This window comes from Schistocerca nitens, chromosome 7 (genome assembly GCF_023898315.1).
Source record: "Schistocerca nitens isolate TAMUIC-IGC-003100 chromosome 7, iqSchNite1.1, whole genome shotgun sequence".
NCBI classification, from domain to species: domain Eukaryota; kingdom Metazoa; phylum Arthropoda; class Insecta; order Orthoptera; family Acrididae; genus Schistocerca; species Schistocerca nitens.
Window position 1 is genome coordinate 457802983 of NC_064620.1, and position 19503 is coordinate 457822485.

General features: G+C 41.9%; 1 protein-coding gene across 1 annotated transcript in view; it reads left to right on the forward strand.

The window, feature by feature from the left end:
- Positions 1-1563: 1563 nt before the first annotated feature.
- The window catches only part of LOC126195687 (uncharacterized), a 590609-nt gene continuing 572669 nt past the window's right edge, over positions 1564-19503 (forward strand). Inside the window, exon 1 of the mRNA XM_049934315.1 lies at positions 1564-1743. Coding sequence (XP_049790272.1) covers positions 1659-1743 — 85 coding nt within the window. The 5' untranslated portion in view covers positions 1564-1658. The remainder of the gene's footprint in view (positions 1744-19503) is intronic.

The following is a 19503-nucleotide window of genomic DNA, read 5'->3' on the forward strand; positions in this document are numbered from 1 at the left end:
AGCTGCACCTAAAAACGTCTTTTTTAGGACGATCAGTGATTGAAAAGGGTTTTATAATGCTCTGGAGGTGCGTTAGAAACGTAGCCATAATGCACTAACGAAGAAGTTCAAATTTCATTAATACGTAGGTGAATTTTACCTTCCTTGTTTCATTTATTGTTTTTCTGGAGGTGGCCATTCAGCCATCTCAATAGTGGAAAAATGGTTCAAATGGCTCTGAGCACTATGGGACTTAACATCTGAAGTCATCAGTCCCCTAGACTTAGAACTACTTAAATCTAACTAACCTAAGGACATCACACACATCCATACCAGAGGCAGGATTCGAACCTGCGACCGTAGCAGTCGCGCGGTTCCGGACTGAAGCGCATAGATCCACTCGGCCACCGTTGCCGGCCTTCACCGGGACTCGAACCCCGGATCGCCTGCTTACATGGCAGACGTTCTATCCATCTGAGCCACCGAAGGCACAGAGGATAGTGCGACTCCAGGAACTTACCCCTTGCACGCTCCCCGTGAGACCTATATTCCCAACTAAATGTCCACACACCACATTCGTAGTGCCCCTGCCCATTACACTCATTACTCGCGGCAGACAATCTTACCGAGTCCCGTAAGAGTTTGGGCAATACGTGTGCATCCAGCATAGAAGAAGACCAGTGGCCGTTTAGCCTTAACTATATGAAGATGGTGTCTGTTCTTTCGATCCGAAAGAACAGAACCATCTTCATGTGGAAGAAACTATGTTGCAGAGGTTTGGAAGGTGGGAGACGAAATGAAGATGGTGTCTGTTCTTTCGGACATGTCCGAAAGAACAGAACCACCATCATGTGGAAGAAACTGTGTTGCAGAGGTTTGGAAGGTGGGAGACGAAATGAAGATGGTGTCTGTTCTTTGGGACATGTCCGAAAGAACAAAACCATCTTCATGTGGAAGAAAGTCGGCCGTGCCCTTTCAAAGGAACCATCCCGGCATATGCCTGGAGCGTTCTAGGGAAATCACGGAAAACCTGAATCAGGATGGCCGGACGCGGGATTGAACAGTCGTCCTCCCGAGCGCGAGTCCAGTGTGCTAACCACTGCGCCAGCTCGCTCGGTCAAGAAACTACGTTGCAGAGGTTTGGAAGGTAGGAGACAAGGCACTGGCGGAAGCAAAACTGTGACAACATGTCATGAGTCGTGCTTGGATAGCTCAGTTGGTAGTGCACTGGAACACGAGTTCGAGTGTCGGTCCGCACCCACTATTAATCTATCAAGAAGTTTCATCTCCACACACACTACAGCGAAAATTTCAGTGTAGCCTCCCAGAGATTCGTTGGCAGCGATTTCCGCTGTTTCGACCCTGCCTAGGTCTACGAGCGCCGAGTAGTTAGCAGTGGTCGCGGAAGGCGGGCGGGTCAGCGATGCGTGGGCGGCGGGCCGCCGAGAGCCGGCATGAATGGACGGAGGAGCGGCGCAGTGCGCATGCGCCGCGGCAGAGTGCTCCCGCGGCCCTCCGTCGCGCCGACAGCCAGTTGGCGCGCCTGGCCCAGCTCCGCTCGCCGCCCGCCGGTCTCACGCGGTGTCGGCGCGAAGTGTGTCTCACCTGTTAGCTACGCTACCTGCTACCTGCCGCGCGTGTCGTGAGTGCGTGCGTTAGTGCGTGCGTGCGCCCCAGCCATGATCCTGCTGCGCCGATCCTCAGTGAGCCAGACCGTGGGCAGCCTGCGGGCCTTCGCAGCTCTCACGTTGCTGCAGATCTGTGGTAAGTCCGTCCGGGACCGTGAACTGCCACCAATCTACCTGCTACTTTTCTGCGTCGCTAACAATTTTTTTGTGTGTCGTCGTTTCCACTGCTACCAGCTAACGTCGATGAAAAATGACACTGTGTTAGTGAGTTGAATGTTATTCACTGCACTAAATCATTTTTCTATATGCTACAGGAAAATAGAGGATCTGAAGATAGTGTGAGCAGCAATCTGCGACTTGTTGCTGATGATAGGAAAGGCAATCCTTTCACTTGTATACCCAGGTGCTCCTAAACGACAATCCAGCGCTTTAAATGCAGCGTTACTTGACTGTGAGATGAATGGGACCCCCACATTGAGTGAAATATTTCACTGCTCACACTCTTAAATTTTTTAGAACCTTATTCCGGGAAAAAGGGCGGCCTTTATAATACGATGATTTATTTCAATAGACACAGTAGTAATATAATTTTATTTGTTCATTTTTATTTTTCGATCTTCTAACAGATCTTCAGGTCTTCCTTGATGGCCGTAGGAACCTGACTGAAGAGAGAGAGAGAGAGAGAGAGAGAGAGAGAGAGAGAGAGAGCTACGAAAATTTGTATTTGGTCTCTCGGTCAGAAATAGAATATAACGTGTTTCAGCATTTTTGGAAATTTAGGCACAATGGTGGTGAAATAATAGGTCACTGCCTTTTTTTAAAAGAAATCGTTATTAAAGAACTACTAAAGCATTTCTGAAGCTAAATCTATGAAAACTGCTATTTGACTTCAAAAGAAATATGTGTTAAGGGATGAAATTTTCCCGTAAGAACTCAAAGGGCAAGATTACAAAAGACCTCCGAATCCAGCTACCAGAATAGCTTTTTGGTCGTAAGTAGATTCGGAAAGGCCATGCTTCTATGGCCTAAATCAGCGTGAAAAGTTGAGAAGATGTCACAGTTTGTGAAAACCATAAAAGTTCGATTAAATGAAAACAAAACAGCGAGCAATGAGCGAATTTTCTGTGTACATAAATGATCTGACAGATAAGGTGAACAGCAACTTGCGGCTGTTTGCTGAAGACTCTGTGTATGCGGGGAGGTGCTGTCATTGGTTGACTATAGGAGGATACAAGTTGACATAGCCTAAAATTCAGGTTGACGTAATCAATGGCAGCTTGCTCTAAATTCTGATTATTGTAAATTAATGCAGATATGTAATAAAACCAAACCTTTTATGTTTGAATTCAGCATTAGTGTGCTGTGTGACGTTGCAAAGCGATAAGGAATGGAACAAGCATGTAAGGATGGTAGAAGGGAGGCGATTGGTCGACTTAGGTCTACTGGGAGAGTTTTTAGGAAAGTGTAGATGATTTTTAAAGGAGACTGCGTACAGAGCGCTAATGCGACCCATTCTTGAACACTGTCCGATTGCTTGGGGTCCCCATCAGTTCGCATTAAGGAAAGGCGTAGAACTAGTTCAGAGACATGCTGCGAGATTTGTCACCGTTAAGTTTCGATCAGTACGAGAGTATTATGGAAAACTCTGGAGGGAAGAAGACGTTCTTTTTACGAAACGCTGTTGACAAAGTTTAGAGAACCGGGTTTTGCGACAGACTGTAGTGTCGTCATCGTGCCTCCCTTGTAAAGAGGATTAAGGAAGGGGATAGAACTAATTCGGAGACATTCTGAGACATTCGTAACAGCTAAGTTCAGATCACTAGGCGAGTATTATGAGAATCTCGGGAGGAAAGAAGACGTTATTTTTACGAAGCGCTATTGCCTAAGTTTAGAGAACCAGTTTTTGCGACAGACTGTAGTGTCATCATCGTGCTTCCCGTGTAAGGATAGCGAAGACAGGAGAAAGTGGGACTACTATGGAAGCTTACAGACAGTCGATTTTCCCTCACTCAGTCTCCGAGGGGAACAGGTGAAGGAATGACTGGCGGTAGTAAAATGTACCCTCTAATATGCAGTGTATGGTGGCTCGCGGAGTATGCATATGGATATAAGCTCGAATTGTGGAAGAGTGGAGCAGAGAGCTGTCTGTTTCCTTTTCAAAAGACAGATTCTCGCATTTGATTTATAAGGTGGTCCCACTGATATTTGAACCCAGGTGCTCCTAAACGACAATCCGGCGCTTTAAGTGCAGCATCACTTGACTCTGAGATGAATGGGACTCCCACATTGAATGAAATATTTCACTACTCACTCTCTTAAATTTTTTTGGAACGTTATTCCGGCAAAAAGGGCGACCTTTATAATACTATAACTTATTACAATACACAGTTCATTTTTACTTTTAGAGGAGGGGTTTCCAACCTCTAACAGATCTTCAGGTTTTATATTCCTTGATGACCGTAGGAACCTGATCTGGAGACGATTTCGTACAAGATTCAAACAGGTCTTCTGAAAATAAAAATAAACAACTTAAATGCAATCGCGGTTGTGAGAATTGAGTTAACTCAATCTCTAATGCTGTTATTTTATCTGTTTTTTAGTTTCTATTTATTTATTGTGCCTTACCACCCTACTCACATATTGGCCAAGGAAACCACTATTTAAAATTTTCGAAACAGAGAATCTTGATTATCAACTTTTAAGATTATAAATTTGTTGTGATCCAAACAATTTTTTTAAAAAATCGTAATAAATTTTGGATCTTTTAGAGAGAACCTGTAATATCTCTTTTCTCCTTTCCTGATAATGTCAGATATTACAAAATAACTACGGCGACGCTTCATAATATCTAAGTCGTTGTTCCCCATGCACTAATGCTACTTGGTTTTTATCTGCATCAAATCAGTCATCTCGAAGCACATTCTGACAAACGCTTGGAGGTTAAGTGCTCGAGTAACCATGTTGTAGGGCAGTTTGGAGAGAGACACGGGCAGAAATGCTTCAACGATACCTACTCGAATCGGAACATCGTGTAGAGCTTCCTTCGCGGACGTCACCGAAGATTGAAAGACGATAAGAGTTTAGCGTCTCGTCCTCGTCCAAGTGCTTAGAACTTAAGTTCACTTGTACTAGTATGGGGAAGCAAATGAGTTTGCCATTTTGTGAGGAATTTTCTTGCTTTCGCCTAAAATGGCACATCGGAAACTAAATTTATATTAGCAGATGAAGATTCCAACCAAGTTACTTCCGAATGAAAGTCCACGGGCTTAACAGCTGCGACGTCCAGCAACGACTACTGACGTCAAACAATTCCCGACTGTACGACGCACCAGGCAGATGACCAGCGGTGTTCAGGTGCTAGATTCAAATGTCCGTTACAACATCTAGATTTACCGAATTAATGTCATACTTATGTACCACTACAACCTATCGGAAAACAAATATTTCTTTTACTATTTTTGCGTATATTACAAAAAAGCTGCTGAACTTTATTGTACTGGAGGTAGCATCACGATTTCTTTTATGAAAGCTCTAGAGTATCATTGAATCAGTATTTTATAAACCTTTATATGCTATCGGTTACATGAGCTTAACTAGTATCATTCTTTATGCTTCATGATAATATGTAAGTATTTCTTTAGCTCTTTCCCTACGATTTTTTTCCAGAGTGACATTAATTAACGTTCATCCTAATTAATTTCGTACTCAAAAGTAACAATATGAAATAACGCGGGGTGGCGGGGTGGGGTGGGGGAGGGGGTGGTGGGGTAGAGGACGACTGCGCAAAATCTACAAGGCACACAGAAAAATGGCACACATTAGTTGGTAGAGAATCTCTCCAAGTACTCAACTGAAATCACAGGTATTCAATACAGGCATCGTTTAAGACGCCGCAAACGTCAATACATGGGAGCATTCATTGACATGAACTATCTCGGAAGGCGCAACAGCTGCCCCCCATTGCAAATCTGTTCATTTAGTTGCATAACTGCAGGCGTGAACTAATTCAGTGCGACAATACGGAGCAGAGGAAGAACGAAACGAAGACAGCACAATCTATAGGTGACAGCTGTAATTACAAGATTTCTATAACTCATTAGCAGGCTTCCATTTACGAAAAGAACAATGGTACATAGCAGTAACGTACAGCATATTGCCACTGGCGCTGTGATAGCCTGAGACACTTAGATCCCAGTGGTGGCAGAAGGATTAAATACTTACGAACTATGGGGAACCACCTACACAGAATATATCTTGATTCATGTCTTAGAAGGTGCCCCTAAATCTCTTCAGGCGATTGACTGAATGGTCAGATATAAAGGCCGTTACCGATATCCTACAACCTCCTTGACCATGTGAATTCCTTCTTAGTGACCCTTCCGTAAACAGAACGTTTAACTTTGCTTTTTTCAGCGACGCCACGGCCTATATCTTCCCTACTCTTCCAGTCCTTCTCCATCTGCCCAAAACCACATAATTTTTGGGTTTTATGTCTTCCATACCGAAAGGACGTTATCCTCCGTTTCATGGTCTCCATTCCACGCTGAACATCAGAGCATACATCTTTTTAAGCTAGTCTGACTACGAGGGCTATTCGGAAAATAAGTTCCGATGGGTCGCGAAATGGAAACCATCATGAGAATCAAAAACGTTCTATTTGCAACAGTTAGCTACACCTTCCAGCCACTTCTCCAATACTCACATTGTCGTAGCGTTGTATCAACATTCCAATACCCTCGTCATAGAATGCAGCCGCCTGTGCTTTCCGTCAATTATCTACGTCCATCCTTGTCTGTGCCGAAACGCTGTCTTCACAGCCAGCAGTTCATGAGAGGAAAGTTGGAACTCAGCGGGATCCAGTTACGGTCTGTATTGTGGGTAATTAAATACTTCCCATCGGAAACGCTGGAGGAGCATCTTCATTGCCCCGCAGAGTGCGGCCGGAAATTGTCAAGAAGGAACAGTATCATAGTTATGTCACGTGGGCGGTATGGCATCAGACGTCATCTGTCACCAGGCCCTCATACTTAGAGGCACTATTTTCTAGGCATCTTTATGTATTCACCGTGCGCTCAGAACTGAAAAGAGCGATGTGATGCCATCGACGGACATACTAGAGACACTGCCGAACACATATATGCAAAGCTTCATCGTATTTTCACAGTGGTTTCTATTTGGTGACCGATCGGAACTTACTTACCGGATACCCCTGGCATTGCTCGCCATTGATGACTTCCGTAATAAGAGATGATATTTACGGTTTATCGTCCGATCGACATAGAGGTTATGAGAGTGTTCTCATGGTGGAAGAATGGCAAAGATAATCCAAATCTAAGAAATCATTACAGTATGTGCTTTTTTTTGTATTGGTCATCACCAATACTGCCTTTACTAGCCCACATCAGCTGCGGAATTTCCTGTGTAATGAATTCATTACATTATTATTCTATTCCTTGTCCATATTCCCTGACGGCCCTTATTACTCTTAGCCTGCTAGTGGAAAAGTTGTACATAATAAAAACTCAATAAGGTGAGTTTACAGTCTGGATAAAGTGCCAGTTATTTACGCTTAACCCTTCCCTCAAACGATTGCGATGTCAAAGTTCTGAATTTCTGGATAGAAGTTTTGGATAGAGCTGGTGTATTTCAAAATTTCCCTATCTCACACTGCGGATGCGGTTTGACAAGCTTCCCAAGCAAATAAGCAGCATCTGAAAACAGACTGCAGAACATTTTTCAGTCTTCCCCATTCCAGAATGCTCTGAACAATGAATACAATATGCAGTTACAACTGATGTTATGGTGCTTTCTTCACAAAAATTCCATGGAAGCATTTTTGAAGCAGTCGCTATTCACATACTTCACTGTCGATTTCCATCGCCAATCCAAGCTTGTGTTTCGTCTCTACTGACCTCTTCTCCTAATAGCCTTAAACTCTAAACGTTTTTCCTTCCTTCGTTAAGGAGAGCATAAATCAAAGATATAAAGATTTTTTCTAACGAAACAAAGTATACTGAATAATTTCAATTACACATAGCTATTGCCTCTTATACATAAATGCCAACACAGTAACCATTGAATATTGTGAAAAATTTGTGTGAGACATTCACTATGAATCTATGCTCGGCAGTAATTGCTTCCATACAACGGAAATTTACGCAAACGTAATGGTAAAGAGTTTACGAGTTCCTGTGAACTGCCATTTCCTTATGCTTCTGCATCAGAAATGCTACACAGGCTAAACTACCTTTTGGCTGAAAATAGGAACTTGTTGGCCCGTGAAAGCTGTAACAAGCACCTTGCGTTACAAATAGACCCAGAAGCTCAGTTTTGCCTTTTAGAAAAATTTATAATTGTTTCATATTCGGATAGACATACTTTTGTTGAGCCGGAAAGGGCTTTCCAATTACTTTTGTTTTTCCATGCCTTATGCCCTATCTCGCTCTTCATTTCGAGACTAAAACAACACACACACACACACACACACACACACACACACACAAACACACACACAGAGAGAGAGAGAGAGAGAGAGAATGTCTGTTATGATTGTGATTACAGAAAGTGAAGTGCAACGTCCACGACGAGGTCAAAATGTAGGCGAAAGAAATTAGAATTGGATGAAACGGAGAAAGGAACCATCCTAGCATTTATCTGATATTACAGACGAACATAAAAAAATATCTGATTTTCAATTTCGAGTAAACAACATTCGTTATGAATGTGTCTCAACAACTGCCGCTTTTGGTTCTCTCAAATAAGAATGGAGCAAAATCATACTGCCGCTTCCAAAAGCTGTTATGAGGGGACTGCCTCATCACGTTTTTACTCGGTCTTTGAAGCTCACTTCAGTGCTAACTGATGTGTTTGGCGGACAAAGTTTCGAGGGCTCTGCTAAATCTGTCTTCGCGTCTGTGACCTCCGAGCAACGTTTCAGTGTGCGCGTCAAAGAGTGCTTTGTACCAAATTTGGCTCACGAGCTTTTTACTCGGTGGTTCATAACAACAAAATTTGATTACGTTATTCCGTTGTCCCTTACCTGTGAGGTCATGTCATATCGATTTAGGGAATAAGTACGAACCATCGTAGCTCATAGCCTGTATACTGGCAGCTGTAGCGACGTTTTCAGTGAATCAATGAACTAACAGACACAGAGTAAATAGCTTAGCAAATGATTCTTACCTATGTGCCTAGAGTGGCTCCACGTACACGTGTTCGTTTTTTGATGAGATTTCTGTTGCGGATTCACGTCGTATCTCAGCTGCTTGTATAAATGTCTTATATCCGCCCGTAGTTTCGTCGTCGGTTGCCGGAAACACAGCCCCCACGACCTGTAGCATGAAATGTATTCTGATGATGTGTATATGGTGCTGTAAACCGTGGGTAAGAAATATTTGAGCCCTGTGCAAAGTGAATTTGCTATTTATCCTGACGGTAGGTTTGTAGAAACTGATGAATGAAAATATAGTTTCATCTACTTGGAAGCTACGGCTGTCGGTTAAGTGACCTTTTCGTAAATCGACCGACAGGAGCCGACGTATCTAAACGCATCCATCCTCATACAAACTTCCTTTGTGAACTGCGTGAGTTTCTCCGTTCATGGTTTCTCCAGCAGAGACTTTTTTCTAAACACCCACACGAAAGAGACAAGAAGACATGGTACAGAACATGTGTGCTACCCCTATAGTCTACGGATTAGTTGGTGTTGATAGCGGTGTTGTGGGTTTCGCTCCTGTTGATAACACAAGATTTTCCATAGGTGAAATGGTCTTGAAAATTGCCCGTATCGCCTCAGTGACCTAAGTGAAGTGCTACTCTGACTGATACGCAACGATGTTGTTATATAAACGACCAAAATGGTGTCAAGTGGCAAGGCTGAATGTGGCTGTAAAATAACCATTACAATTTCAGTGAGTCTCATGCCTAATCCAGGTTTCCATAGCTTTAGCTTTTATTAACGTACTGGAACAGCCCGTGAGAGACGACTACGCGTAGATGGAAAAGTTTCGTAAGGTTAAATTACTGTTTCTAGCAATAAAGTAATAACGAAAAATTGTAATATATCAACAAATCTGAGAAATCTATGTAACGCATTTATTATACACGAAAAAAAACATGTTTTACAGACCACTTGGGATGCTTTGGAAACAAAAAGGCCGAGTGGCCGAGCGGTTCTAGGCACTACAGTATGGAACCGCGCGACCACTACGGTCGCAGGTTCGAATCCTGCCTCGGACATGGATGTGTGTGATGTCCTTAGGTTAGTTAGGTTTAAGTAGTTCTAAGTTATAGGTGACTGATGACCACAGCACTTAAGTCCCATAGTGCTCAGAGCCATTTGAACCATTTGAAACAAAAGGAACTGAAACGCGTATACCACAAAGTAGCTTCTATTTAGTTTTTAAGACGGACCACGTTTTCAAGAATATAACAATCATAATAATCAAATTGTAGCAATACAGAAGCAGATAAGGAATGACAAAGAACATAAAAATAATTGTGTTGTTTCTCGTTTTATCTTCAGGGTAATGTGAAGACTCGGTCTTTGTAACGTGTTCACGGCTTATTTTGTGTTTATATATGTCACTGGAGACAAAGGCCGACAATTTTCAAGCCGTTGTTTCAGGCGAAAATAGCGTCACTAATGCAGTGAGCTTTCAAATGTTGCAAGTTTCCTAAATAGCAGTTTCCGGTAAAAACGTGCATTTTGGATTACCTGTGTTTATGATCAACGCCACGAGGATACTGAAGGCAATGGAAAGCACTGCATTAAAGGCACATAATGTACATCAACAGCACATGTGGCCTGTAATTAAAAAAGTATGATGATAATCTTCCGATTGGCAAAATAATTAGGGGGGACTGCCAAGGGGAGGACCATGATGCAAAGATTGAATAACAAGCGAAAGCATGACGTTCTACGAGTCGGTGCGTGGAATGTAAGAAACTTGAACGTGGTAGGCAAGCTAGGAAGTTGAAAAAGGAAATGTAGAGGCTCAATACAGATAACGTAGGTGTCAGCGAAGTGAAATGGAAGAAAGACAAGGATTTCTGGTCAGATGAGTATAGAGTAATATCAGCAGCAGCAGAAAACAATATAAATGGAGTAGGGTTCGTTATGAATAGGAAAAAGAAGCAAAGAGCGTGTTACTGTGACCAGTTCAGTGATAGGTTTTTGTGACCAATTCAGTGGAAGGTTTTTTCTCATCAGAATCGACTGCAAACTAGCACCGACAACGATAGTTCATGTATAAATGCCGATGTCGCAAGCTGAAGCTGAATATGTAAAGACAGAGAAAGCATATGAGGATATTGAACAGCTAAAGCAGTACGTAAAGGGAGATGAAAATCTAATAGTCGTGGGGAACTGGAATGCGTTTGTAGGGGCAGGAGTAGAAGAGTTACGGGAGAATGAGAATTTGGTACTACGAATGAGAGGGGAAAAAGACTAATTGAGTTCTGTAATAAATTTCTCTATTAATAGCTAATACTCTGTTCAAGAATCACAAGAGAATGAAGTATACTGGGAAAGGGCCTGGAGATATGGGAAGATTTTAGTCGGATTACAGCATGGTCAGGTAGAGATTCTGAAATCAGATATTGGATTGTAAGGCGTACCCAGGATCACACATAGACTCGGATCACAATGTAGCAGTAATGAAGTGTAGGCTGAAGTTTAAGAGATTAGACAGGAAGGATCAATACGCAAAGAAGTGGGATACAGAAGTACTAAGGAATGACGAGATAAGCTTAAAGTTCTCTAACGTTATAGATATTGCCATATGGAATAGCTCAGTAGGCAGTACAGTTGAAGAGAAATTGACGTCTCTAAAGACGGCAATCACAGATGTTGTAAAGGGAAACATAGGTGCAAAGAGGGTAACTGCCAAGAAACCATGGGTAATAGAAGAAATACTACAATTAATCGATGAAAGAAGGAAGTACAAAAACGCTCACGAAAACTCAGCAATACAGAAAAACAAGTCGCTCAGGAGCGAAACAAGCAGGAAATGCTGGAAAGCTAAAGCGAAATGGCTGCATAGAGAATCAGAAGAAATCTAAATAATAATGATTGTCCGAAGGACTGAGGCAGCATATAGAAAAGTCAAAACAACCTTCGATGAAATTAAAAACAAAGTAGGTAACATTAAGAGTGCAATAGGAATTCTGTTGTTAAATGCAGAGAAGAGAGAGGATAGGTGGAAACAGCGGAAGATTTGTCTGATTTGATAGAAGAAGCAACAGGAGTCGATTCTGAAGAAATAGGGGATCCAGTATTAGAAACAGAATTCAAAAGATCTTGGGAAGGCAGAAGCTATAGATAACATTCATCAGAATTTCTAAAATCACTGGTGGGAGTGGCAATGAAACGACTATTCATGGAGGTGTGTAGAACGTATGAGTCTGGCAAATGAACGTCTAACTTTTGGAAAAATATCATCCACACAATTCCGAAGACTGCAAGGACTGACAAGTGCGAGAATTACCCCACAATCAGCTTAACAGCTCAGTCACCTAAGTTGCTGACTAGAATAACGTACAGAAGATTGAGATAGGAAATTGAAGATGTGTACGATGACGATCAGTTTGGCTTTACGAATGTTAAATGCACCAGAGAGGCAGATCTCACGTTGCGGTTGATCATAGAAGCAAGACTAAAGAAACGTCAAGAAACGTTCATAGAATCTGTTTACCTTGGAATAGTCGTTCGACAGAGTCAAATGGTGCAAGACGTTCGAAATTCTAAGGAAAATAGGGATAAGCTATAGGGGACACGTGTAATATGTAATATGTACAAGAGATATGAGAGAATAATAAGAGTGGAAGACCAAGAACGAAGTGCTCGGATTAAAAAGAGTGTAAGACAGAGATGTAGTCTTTCACCCCTACTGTTCAGTCTATACACCCAAGGAGCAATGGTGGAAATAACAGAAGGGTTTAGGATTGGAATTAAAATTCAAGGTGAAAGGATATCAGTCATACTAATCACTGATGACAATGCTGATGAATTACATGATCTGTTGAACGGAATGAACAGACTAATGAGAACAGAATATGGACTGAGATTAAATAGAAAAGAGACGAAAGCAAAGAGAAGTAGCGCATTCCTAGTTTAGAGAAGTCGACTAGTATAAAACAAAGGCCATCATTTGGGGAAGAAATTTTTGATAATGTACGTTTCGAGCACAGCATTGTATGGTAGTGGAGCACGGACTGTGGAAAAACCGGAATAGAAGAGAATCTAAGCATTTGAAATGTGGTGCTGCAGACGAATGTTGAAAATTAGGTGGACTGAGAAGACAGAGAACGACAAAGAGAAAGTCTTAACACTTAGTACATTTTCGCTATTGATGCAGTAAAATTTCATCGTAAGACGAAACGTTTTAATTTCTTGGTTCTTTATTGCTGCTTCTGCTCGCTACTCATTTTGCAGACAGTACGTGCATATACCACAGAACGACGTGAAAATAGTATCAATGTTCGACAGATAGTTTAGGAGAAATGACGTCATAGATCATATGTCTATAGGCATTGAAATGCACGATGAACTAGACTTTCTGAAAACGTAAGGTAAGTTACCCAGAGTATACTCATCCAGTGTTTGACAAACAGAGCAGTTAGCGATATGCAAAAGATCTTTAAACATAATTTCGAACGTTTTCTAAGCTTTTTCTCGCGTATAGTCGCTCAAAACAATGAAAGGAAGATTGTTTACCGCTTAGCAAACGTTCGTTGTTCATGGTGTAAAACTACGGCATCAAGCTTGGTGCCTTAGTTTGTATACTGGTAGGTAGTTACTGGTACAGACGTAATCAGCGAGACACACTGCAATGACACAGCCTCGTCCGTCGTTCTACTAATATCGAACTTCCTTGGTGAGCTTTTCAGAAGCACGACCTGCCATCAAGCATCGCATAACGTTCTTCAGCTAAGGTAATCTGAGACAAAACTAGGGTGCGTGAACAGTGTACATGTAATTTACTGTTTTATCACTGTAAAGAAGGTTGATTCTGTTAGGTCAAGTAATAACAAAAAAAATTTTCGAATAAATTATTTATCGTGTGTTATCACTCTAAGTAACCAAATTTCCCTAAAAAGTCAGCCCCAGCAAAATTTCCTGGATTGAAAAAAAAATCAGTATTTACTGTTTCGTATTTACAGCACTCTCTCTAAAGCTCTAGTTGTCCGTTTGAGATTTGTAACTGCGACCTGTTATTCAGAGAAATGAACTTTCGACCAGTTAGTAGCACTCTGTAAATACACACGATGTTCAATGGTTTTGAACGCTCACTGGAACACTATGTAGTTCAAAACTTCAGTACGACTACGCAGTACTCCTTGAAAAGTTTATATTCAGGGTAACGCCCGTTTAACAATTCCCGAAAACGTGACGTCATTTTGACGTCACGCTCAATATCGACAGCCTCATGGCTAGCTATCGACTTTGTGACAAGGAATAATGTGAGTGTTATTGCTCCTCGATTCACTAGCTGCAATTTAAGCTGTCAGTTTAGGTTTCTGCCTCAGTAAGCACTCGGAAATCGCCCAACGTAAAGTCCCGAGCGACTGGGAAAAAGCGCAGGTGAGGGTATCATCTGGAGTGCCCCAGTGAAGTGTGGTAGGTCCGCTGTTGTTTTCTATCTACATAAATGATCATTTGGATAGGGTGGATAGCAATGTGCGGCTGTTTTCTTATGATACTGTGGTGTACGGGAAGGTGTCGTCGTTGAGTGACTGTAGGAGGATACAAGATGACTTGGACAGGATTTGTGAATGGTGTAAAGAATGGCAGCTAACTCTATAGATAAATGTAAATTGATGCGGATGAATAGGAAAAATAATCCCGTAATGTTTGGATACTCCATTAGTAGTGTAGCGATTGACACAGTCACGTCGATTAAATATTTGGGCGTAACATTGCAGAGCGATATGAAGTGGGACAAGCATGTAATGGCAGTTGTGGGGAAGGCGGATAGTCGTCTTCGGTTCATTGGTAGAATTTTGGGAAGATGTGGTTCATCTGTAAAGGAGACGATCTATTCTTGAGTACAGCTCGAGCGTTTGGGATCCCTATCAGGTCGGATTGATGGAGGACATAGAAGCAATTCAGAGGCGGGCTGATAGATTTGTTACTGGTAGGTTTGATCATCACACGAGTGCGTTCTTTTCGTGAATCGCTACTGAGGAAATTTAGAGAACCAGCATTTGAGGCTGACTGCTGTACAATTTTACTGCCGCCAACTTATATTTCGCGGAAAGACCACAAAGATAAGAGAGATTAGGGCTCATACAGAAGCATATAGGCAGTCATTTTTCCGTCGTTCTGTTTGGGAGTGGAACAGGGAGAGAAGATGCTAGTTGTGGTACGAGGTACCCTCCGCCACGCACCATACGGTGGATTGCGGAGTATGTATGTAGATGTAGATGTAGTCCTAAATAAACAGTGAAATATTTGTGCCAAGGAAGGATATGAATGTCATTTCTGCTCGTTTCACATTCAGTAATTTAATAAATATTTGCATGTTGGAATGCGAATCGACGCTAGCAGTTAATCAAATAATGCTTGTCTCCTGTTTTGGTTATCGTATTCTCTCTTGAAGGCTTACATCGTTGATGTGGTGTCAAGTGTAATTTAATGATAATGGTGACGTGTCTGTGATAAATTTTCAATGCTCCGTAACCTTGAAACGGCATACCGCAAATTGTAAAACAAGTATATTTATGTATAAATTTGTAAATTATTCACGATAATAACTCACCCCTTAGACATCACTCTTATATGAAAGCATTACCCGACGATAAACCATTGTGTAACATTTTATTGTAGCAATAATTATGCTAAATCGTTCCTAGAATAACGTTATTTTTTGTGAATCTCCGGTGCGTTTGCATTCAGCATTGAGAGGCCCGTATCGAACGCTAACAAAAGTCAATAGCCGATCATGCGATCGTAGGTATCGAACGTGACGTCAAAATGAATTACTGTGAAACGAGCAATACCCTAACATTCATCGGAAGACAGTCTCAGTTCTCACTATAAATGTCTGTAGACGTTGCTCTCGGCTAATCACAGTCTTTTACTGGTTAATTCGATTTTCCACATAACAAATGTAGCAAAGTCTCAACAAATGTATGTCCGCGTTACAAAACAAGAGCTTTCCCGCTACCACAGCGCGAGAAAGAGCTCTTCTCTGACTACTCGATGAAAAAAAGCAGAAAGTAATGTCCCTATTTAAACGGATACATTCTGGTAATCTTCCACTTTTGAGCAATCACAGTCCCAAAACTAGTTTACACCAATACTCAGATTAAGAAAATTCAAAAACTAAACAAAATTAAAGGAAACCCACCCTAACTTCTCTGACAAAATGAAGTAAATGTTACGATACTGAAGTACTGAAAACTAGCTATTTTACAATCATCATTTTCCCCACGCATGTAATTTACAGCAGGGATCGACAACCTGATTCCCACACCCACTCAGGAATAGTTATTGACAGTTTCGACGATTCACACTTCACATACATGCCGCATCTATCCTCACATTCACTCAGACTGTACAACAAACGAAAATAATAGTACCCAAGTCTTAAAGTAATTGTGGTTGTCTAAAACTGAAAAATCAGCTAAGTTTCAGCTTTTTGACCAATATACTCTTTAATTTTTTGACGATAAAATATTTAATGAGATGGTGGAACATCCTCAATTTGCACAAAATTTTTCTTTATTTTGGCGTCTTTCGCCCATTAACTGTACACAGCCAGAAACATTTAACTTGTAGCCGTCGGCCACTAAATTTCTGGAGATACTGGCGTTTTATAGGTGAAACATGTAAAAAAATAAATAAAAGGAAGCTGTGTGCGACGTGTGGCTGCTCCACAATCTTTTGTGTTTTAAATGATTTTGTCTATGCCATAAAGTACTTGAGATAATTTAAGCTGGAATTCATAATGATATTAACTATTATAATTACAAAAGGCTATACAAAGTTTAAATGCAATTGGTTTGCCAGAGCCGTCTTAAATAATCCTCAAGAACGTCCGTAATATTTGCTGTCTGCAAAGTAGATGCGCGCAGGTAGGCTTGATAACCGTGTCGGCTTACAAGTAAGCTATGGTGTTCTTAGCGTGCGAAAGCCTTCTGTAGGGCACTGGATCACTGAGTGTGGCAAGAAAGATTCACTGATAATACAGTGTAAATGTTTAGTTGGGCTTCAGTTCCTGTGGATTCCCTGTGTTACACACTTCACTGCCGTGCAGTGGCGGTGAAACTAGGATAAATACATCTCGGTTTCTAAGCCGTGTCAATACAGTGGTTTATTCCCAGAATTTTGGCAGGCGGTTTGTTTACCGCTAGAGACAATAGCGAAGAAAAATTGGCAACTCGAGATCAAAGAATGAACTGATGTGGCTTAGAATGCTTGAAGTTTTTCTTCAGTAAGCACACCGTCAATAGCTTTTCGGTCACGTAATGTGGCGAAACAGGAATTCGAAAGCATGGTTACTACTGCTGCGTGCACTGCTAGACATTCTCGTCACACTTGAAGCCTAATGTGAGGTGATCGAAGGAAAGCTAAATGTAGCTCACACAAACTGATAGTATATCCACTCACGCTAACATAACAAAATTCGCCATCATTTCGCTTTCAACCTACTGCTGGATTTATATAAATCTATTACTCACGTCACCCACGCTACCAGATAAACTTTTGGTATATGCATTTTGAACTGAATCCAAGTTTCACAAAATAAGGAGAATGATACCAGAAAAAACTGTAACTTTCTGTTTACATCACAGGCTGCTGACAGTTGCTAGAATTTTAGCATCCGCATAAAATTCATTCTACCTTAACATTAACGAAAGTATTGGAACATCATCGTGGGGTGAATTCAGTTTATCTTCTGCGAAGCGTCAAAATAACTGGTGTTAAAAGGGGATGAACATCGGTGAAATGAAAACGAATCCTCTCCTATGAGAATCCAACGAGTTACATCTAGTTGATTATTATTGCCGCAAAAACATAGGAATAGTTTCTAGCAGCAACCGTATAGGACTATCATTCCAAGTAGAACAACATCACACTTCTTTTACGTGACAGCTTCGCAAATTTAAAAATATCTTCCAAAAATAACGGCATACTGCATCCATTTCCATCAACTTCAAGCACTAAAGTAAATGTAGAGAATAACTTCTAGCAACATTACCTACCAGACAGAGTAGCATGATAGTATGGTTTCATTAGTGTAGCACAGGACAAGTTAATATTTATTCGGAAAGTAAGGTCTGATCGGTCACGAAAAGGAAACCACAGTTAAAACCTTAAGAAGAATTGCATAGATGTATTGGACAGTGTCTCTAGTTGTCCGTCGATCGCGTCATATCGCTCTTTTCAGTTCTGAGCGCACAGCGAGCTGTTGAAATTGCTAGAAAATAGTGTCTGCGGCCAAGTCGAGTACCTGTGAGAGATTTCGCCTGACTTCATGTAGCCCGCGCAACGTAACATTTCCTTCTTCTCTACGATTCTCGGGCGCACGCTGCGGGGGCAACGAGGGTGCTGCCACAGCGTTTTCGAGAGGATGCGTTTGATCACGCACCATATTTCCGAGGTTCATCAATGCTCGCATGAACCGCTGGATATAATGACAACATTTTGGCACAAACAACGATTCATCTCTAGAGATGGCTAACAACAAGGAGCGGTGTCTGCAATGTCATGGTACAGCTGGAATGGAGTGAAATGACGTTGAGGGGTTCGCAAACGTAATCTCTTGCTCCTCCGTTCCTCTTTAAGTTTTCAATATTTTGTTCCTTGTGAACTTTCCGTGCCCAAAATGAAGATTCACTATTTCTGTTTAACACCACGGTTTAGATATGACCTTCTAACTTTTTTAAGGCACGTCGTGTGTTCCTTCGAAAGAACAGAACCCTCGCAGATTTCACAACTGCGAAGCACTATATATAAATTGAAGGGGGGGGGGGGGGGCGATCATTGCTATCGGATGCAGCGGGACATTAAGCGAATCAGCGGCGACGAGCGAATGCTTAGTAGCCACTGCACCATCCGGGACACGGCGTTATCGCAACCACACGGACTACCTCAGTACGCCTCACGGCCGATCCACACTCCCAACGAGCGCCACCTATGTATCGCAGGAACAGACACCATGCATTCAAATAATTGATAAGCCTGGATCCTCTTTCTTAGGTGCGAATGCACTAATACGTCCGCCCTCTTGCGGAAATCCTTAAGTAGCGAGCAGGAGTACAAGGACAGAGACTGGGAATAGCTGGTACTCGACTGATGACCTCAGAAGTTAAGTCCCATAGTGCTCAGAGCCATTTGAGCTGGTACTCAGTGACAGTGTGGATCGGCCGTGAGGCGTACCCCGATAATCCGTAACACTGTGTCCCGGATGGTGCAGTGGTTACCACACCTACCTACTAAGCAGGAGATCCCGGGTTCGACTTCACGTCCGGTACACATTTTTTGCTCGTCGGTGCTAATTCCACTTAATGTCCCACTGCAGCTGATAGCAGTCATCCCCCTTCAATTTACATACAATTTTTAATCGTCCGCGTCAACTGTTAAATACTCTAGTTCAGGTGTGATCGTCTATCACGTCTTTTACTATATAACCACGACAAGACTATACGTGAGATATGTTGAATCCTGCTTGAGAAAGCTCCGAAGAATGGAAGAAATGCCATGAGTCTCAGTTTCAACTGGTTGAAAGGATGTGTGAATCTAATTTTCTGTGGGATATATCTGTTATTGTACACATCTTCGTAAAGCACTTACAGCCGTGGTGCCCTTGAAATACTTACCGCAGTGATTAAGACATGATCTGGACTCAAAACCCACTCCGCAGTTCTGTTTCCAGTTCTTCAATGTTTT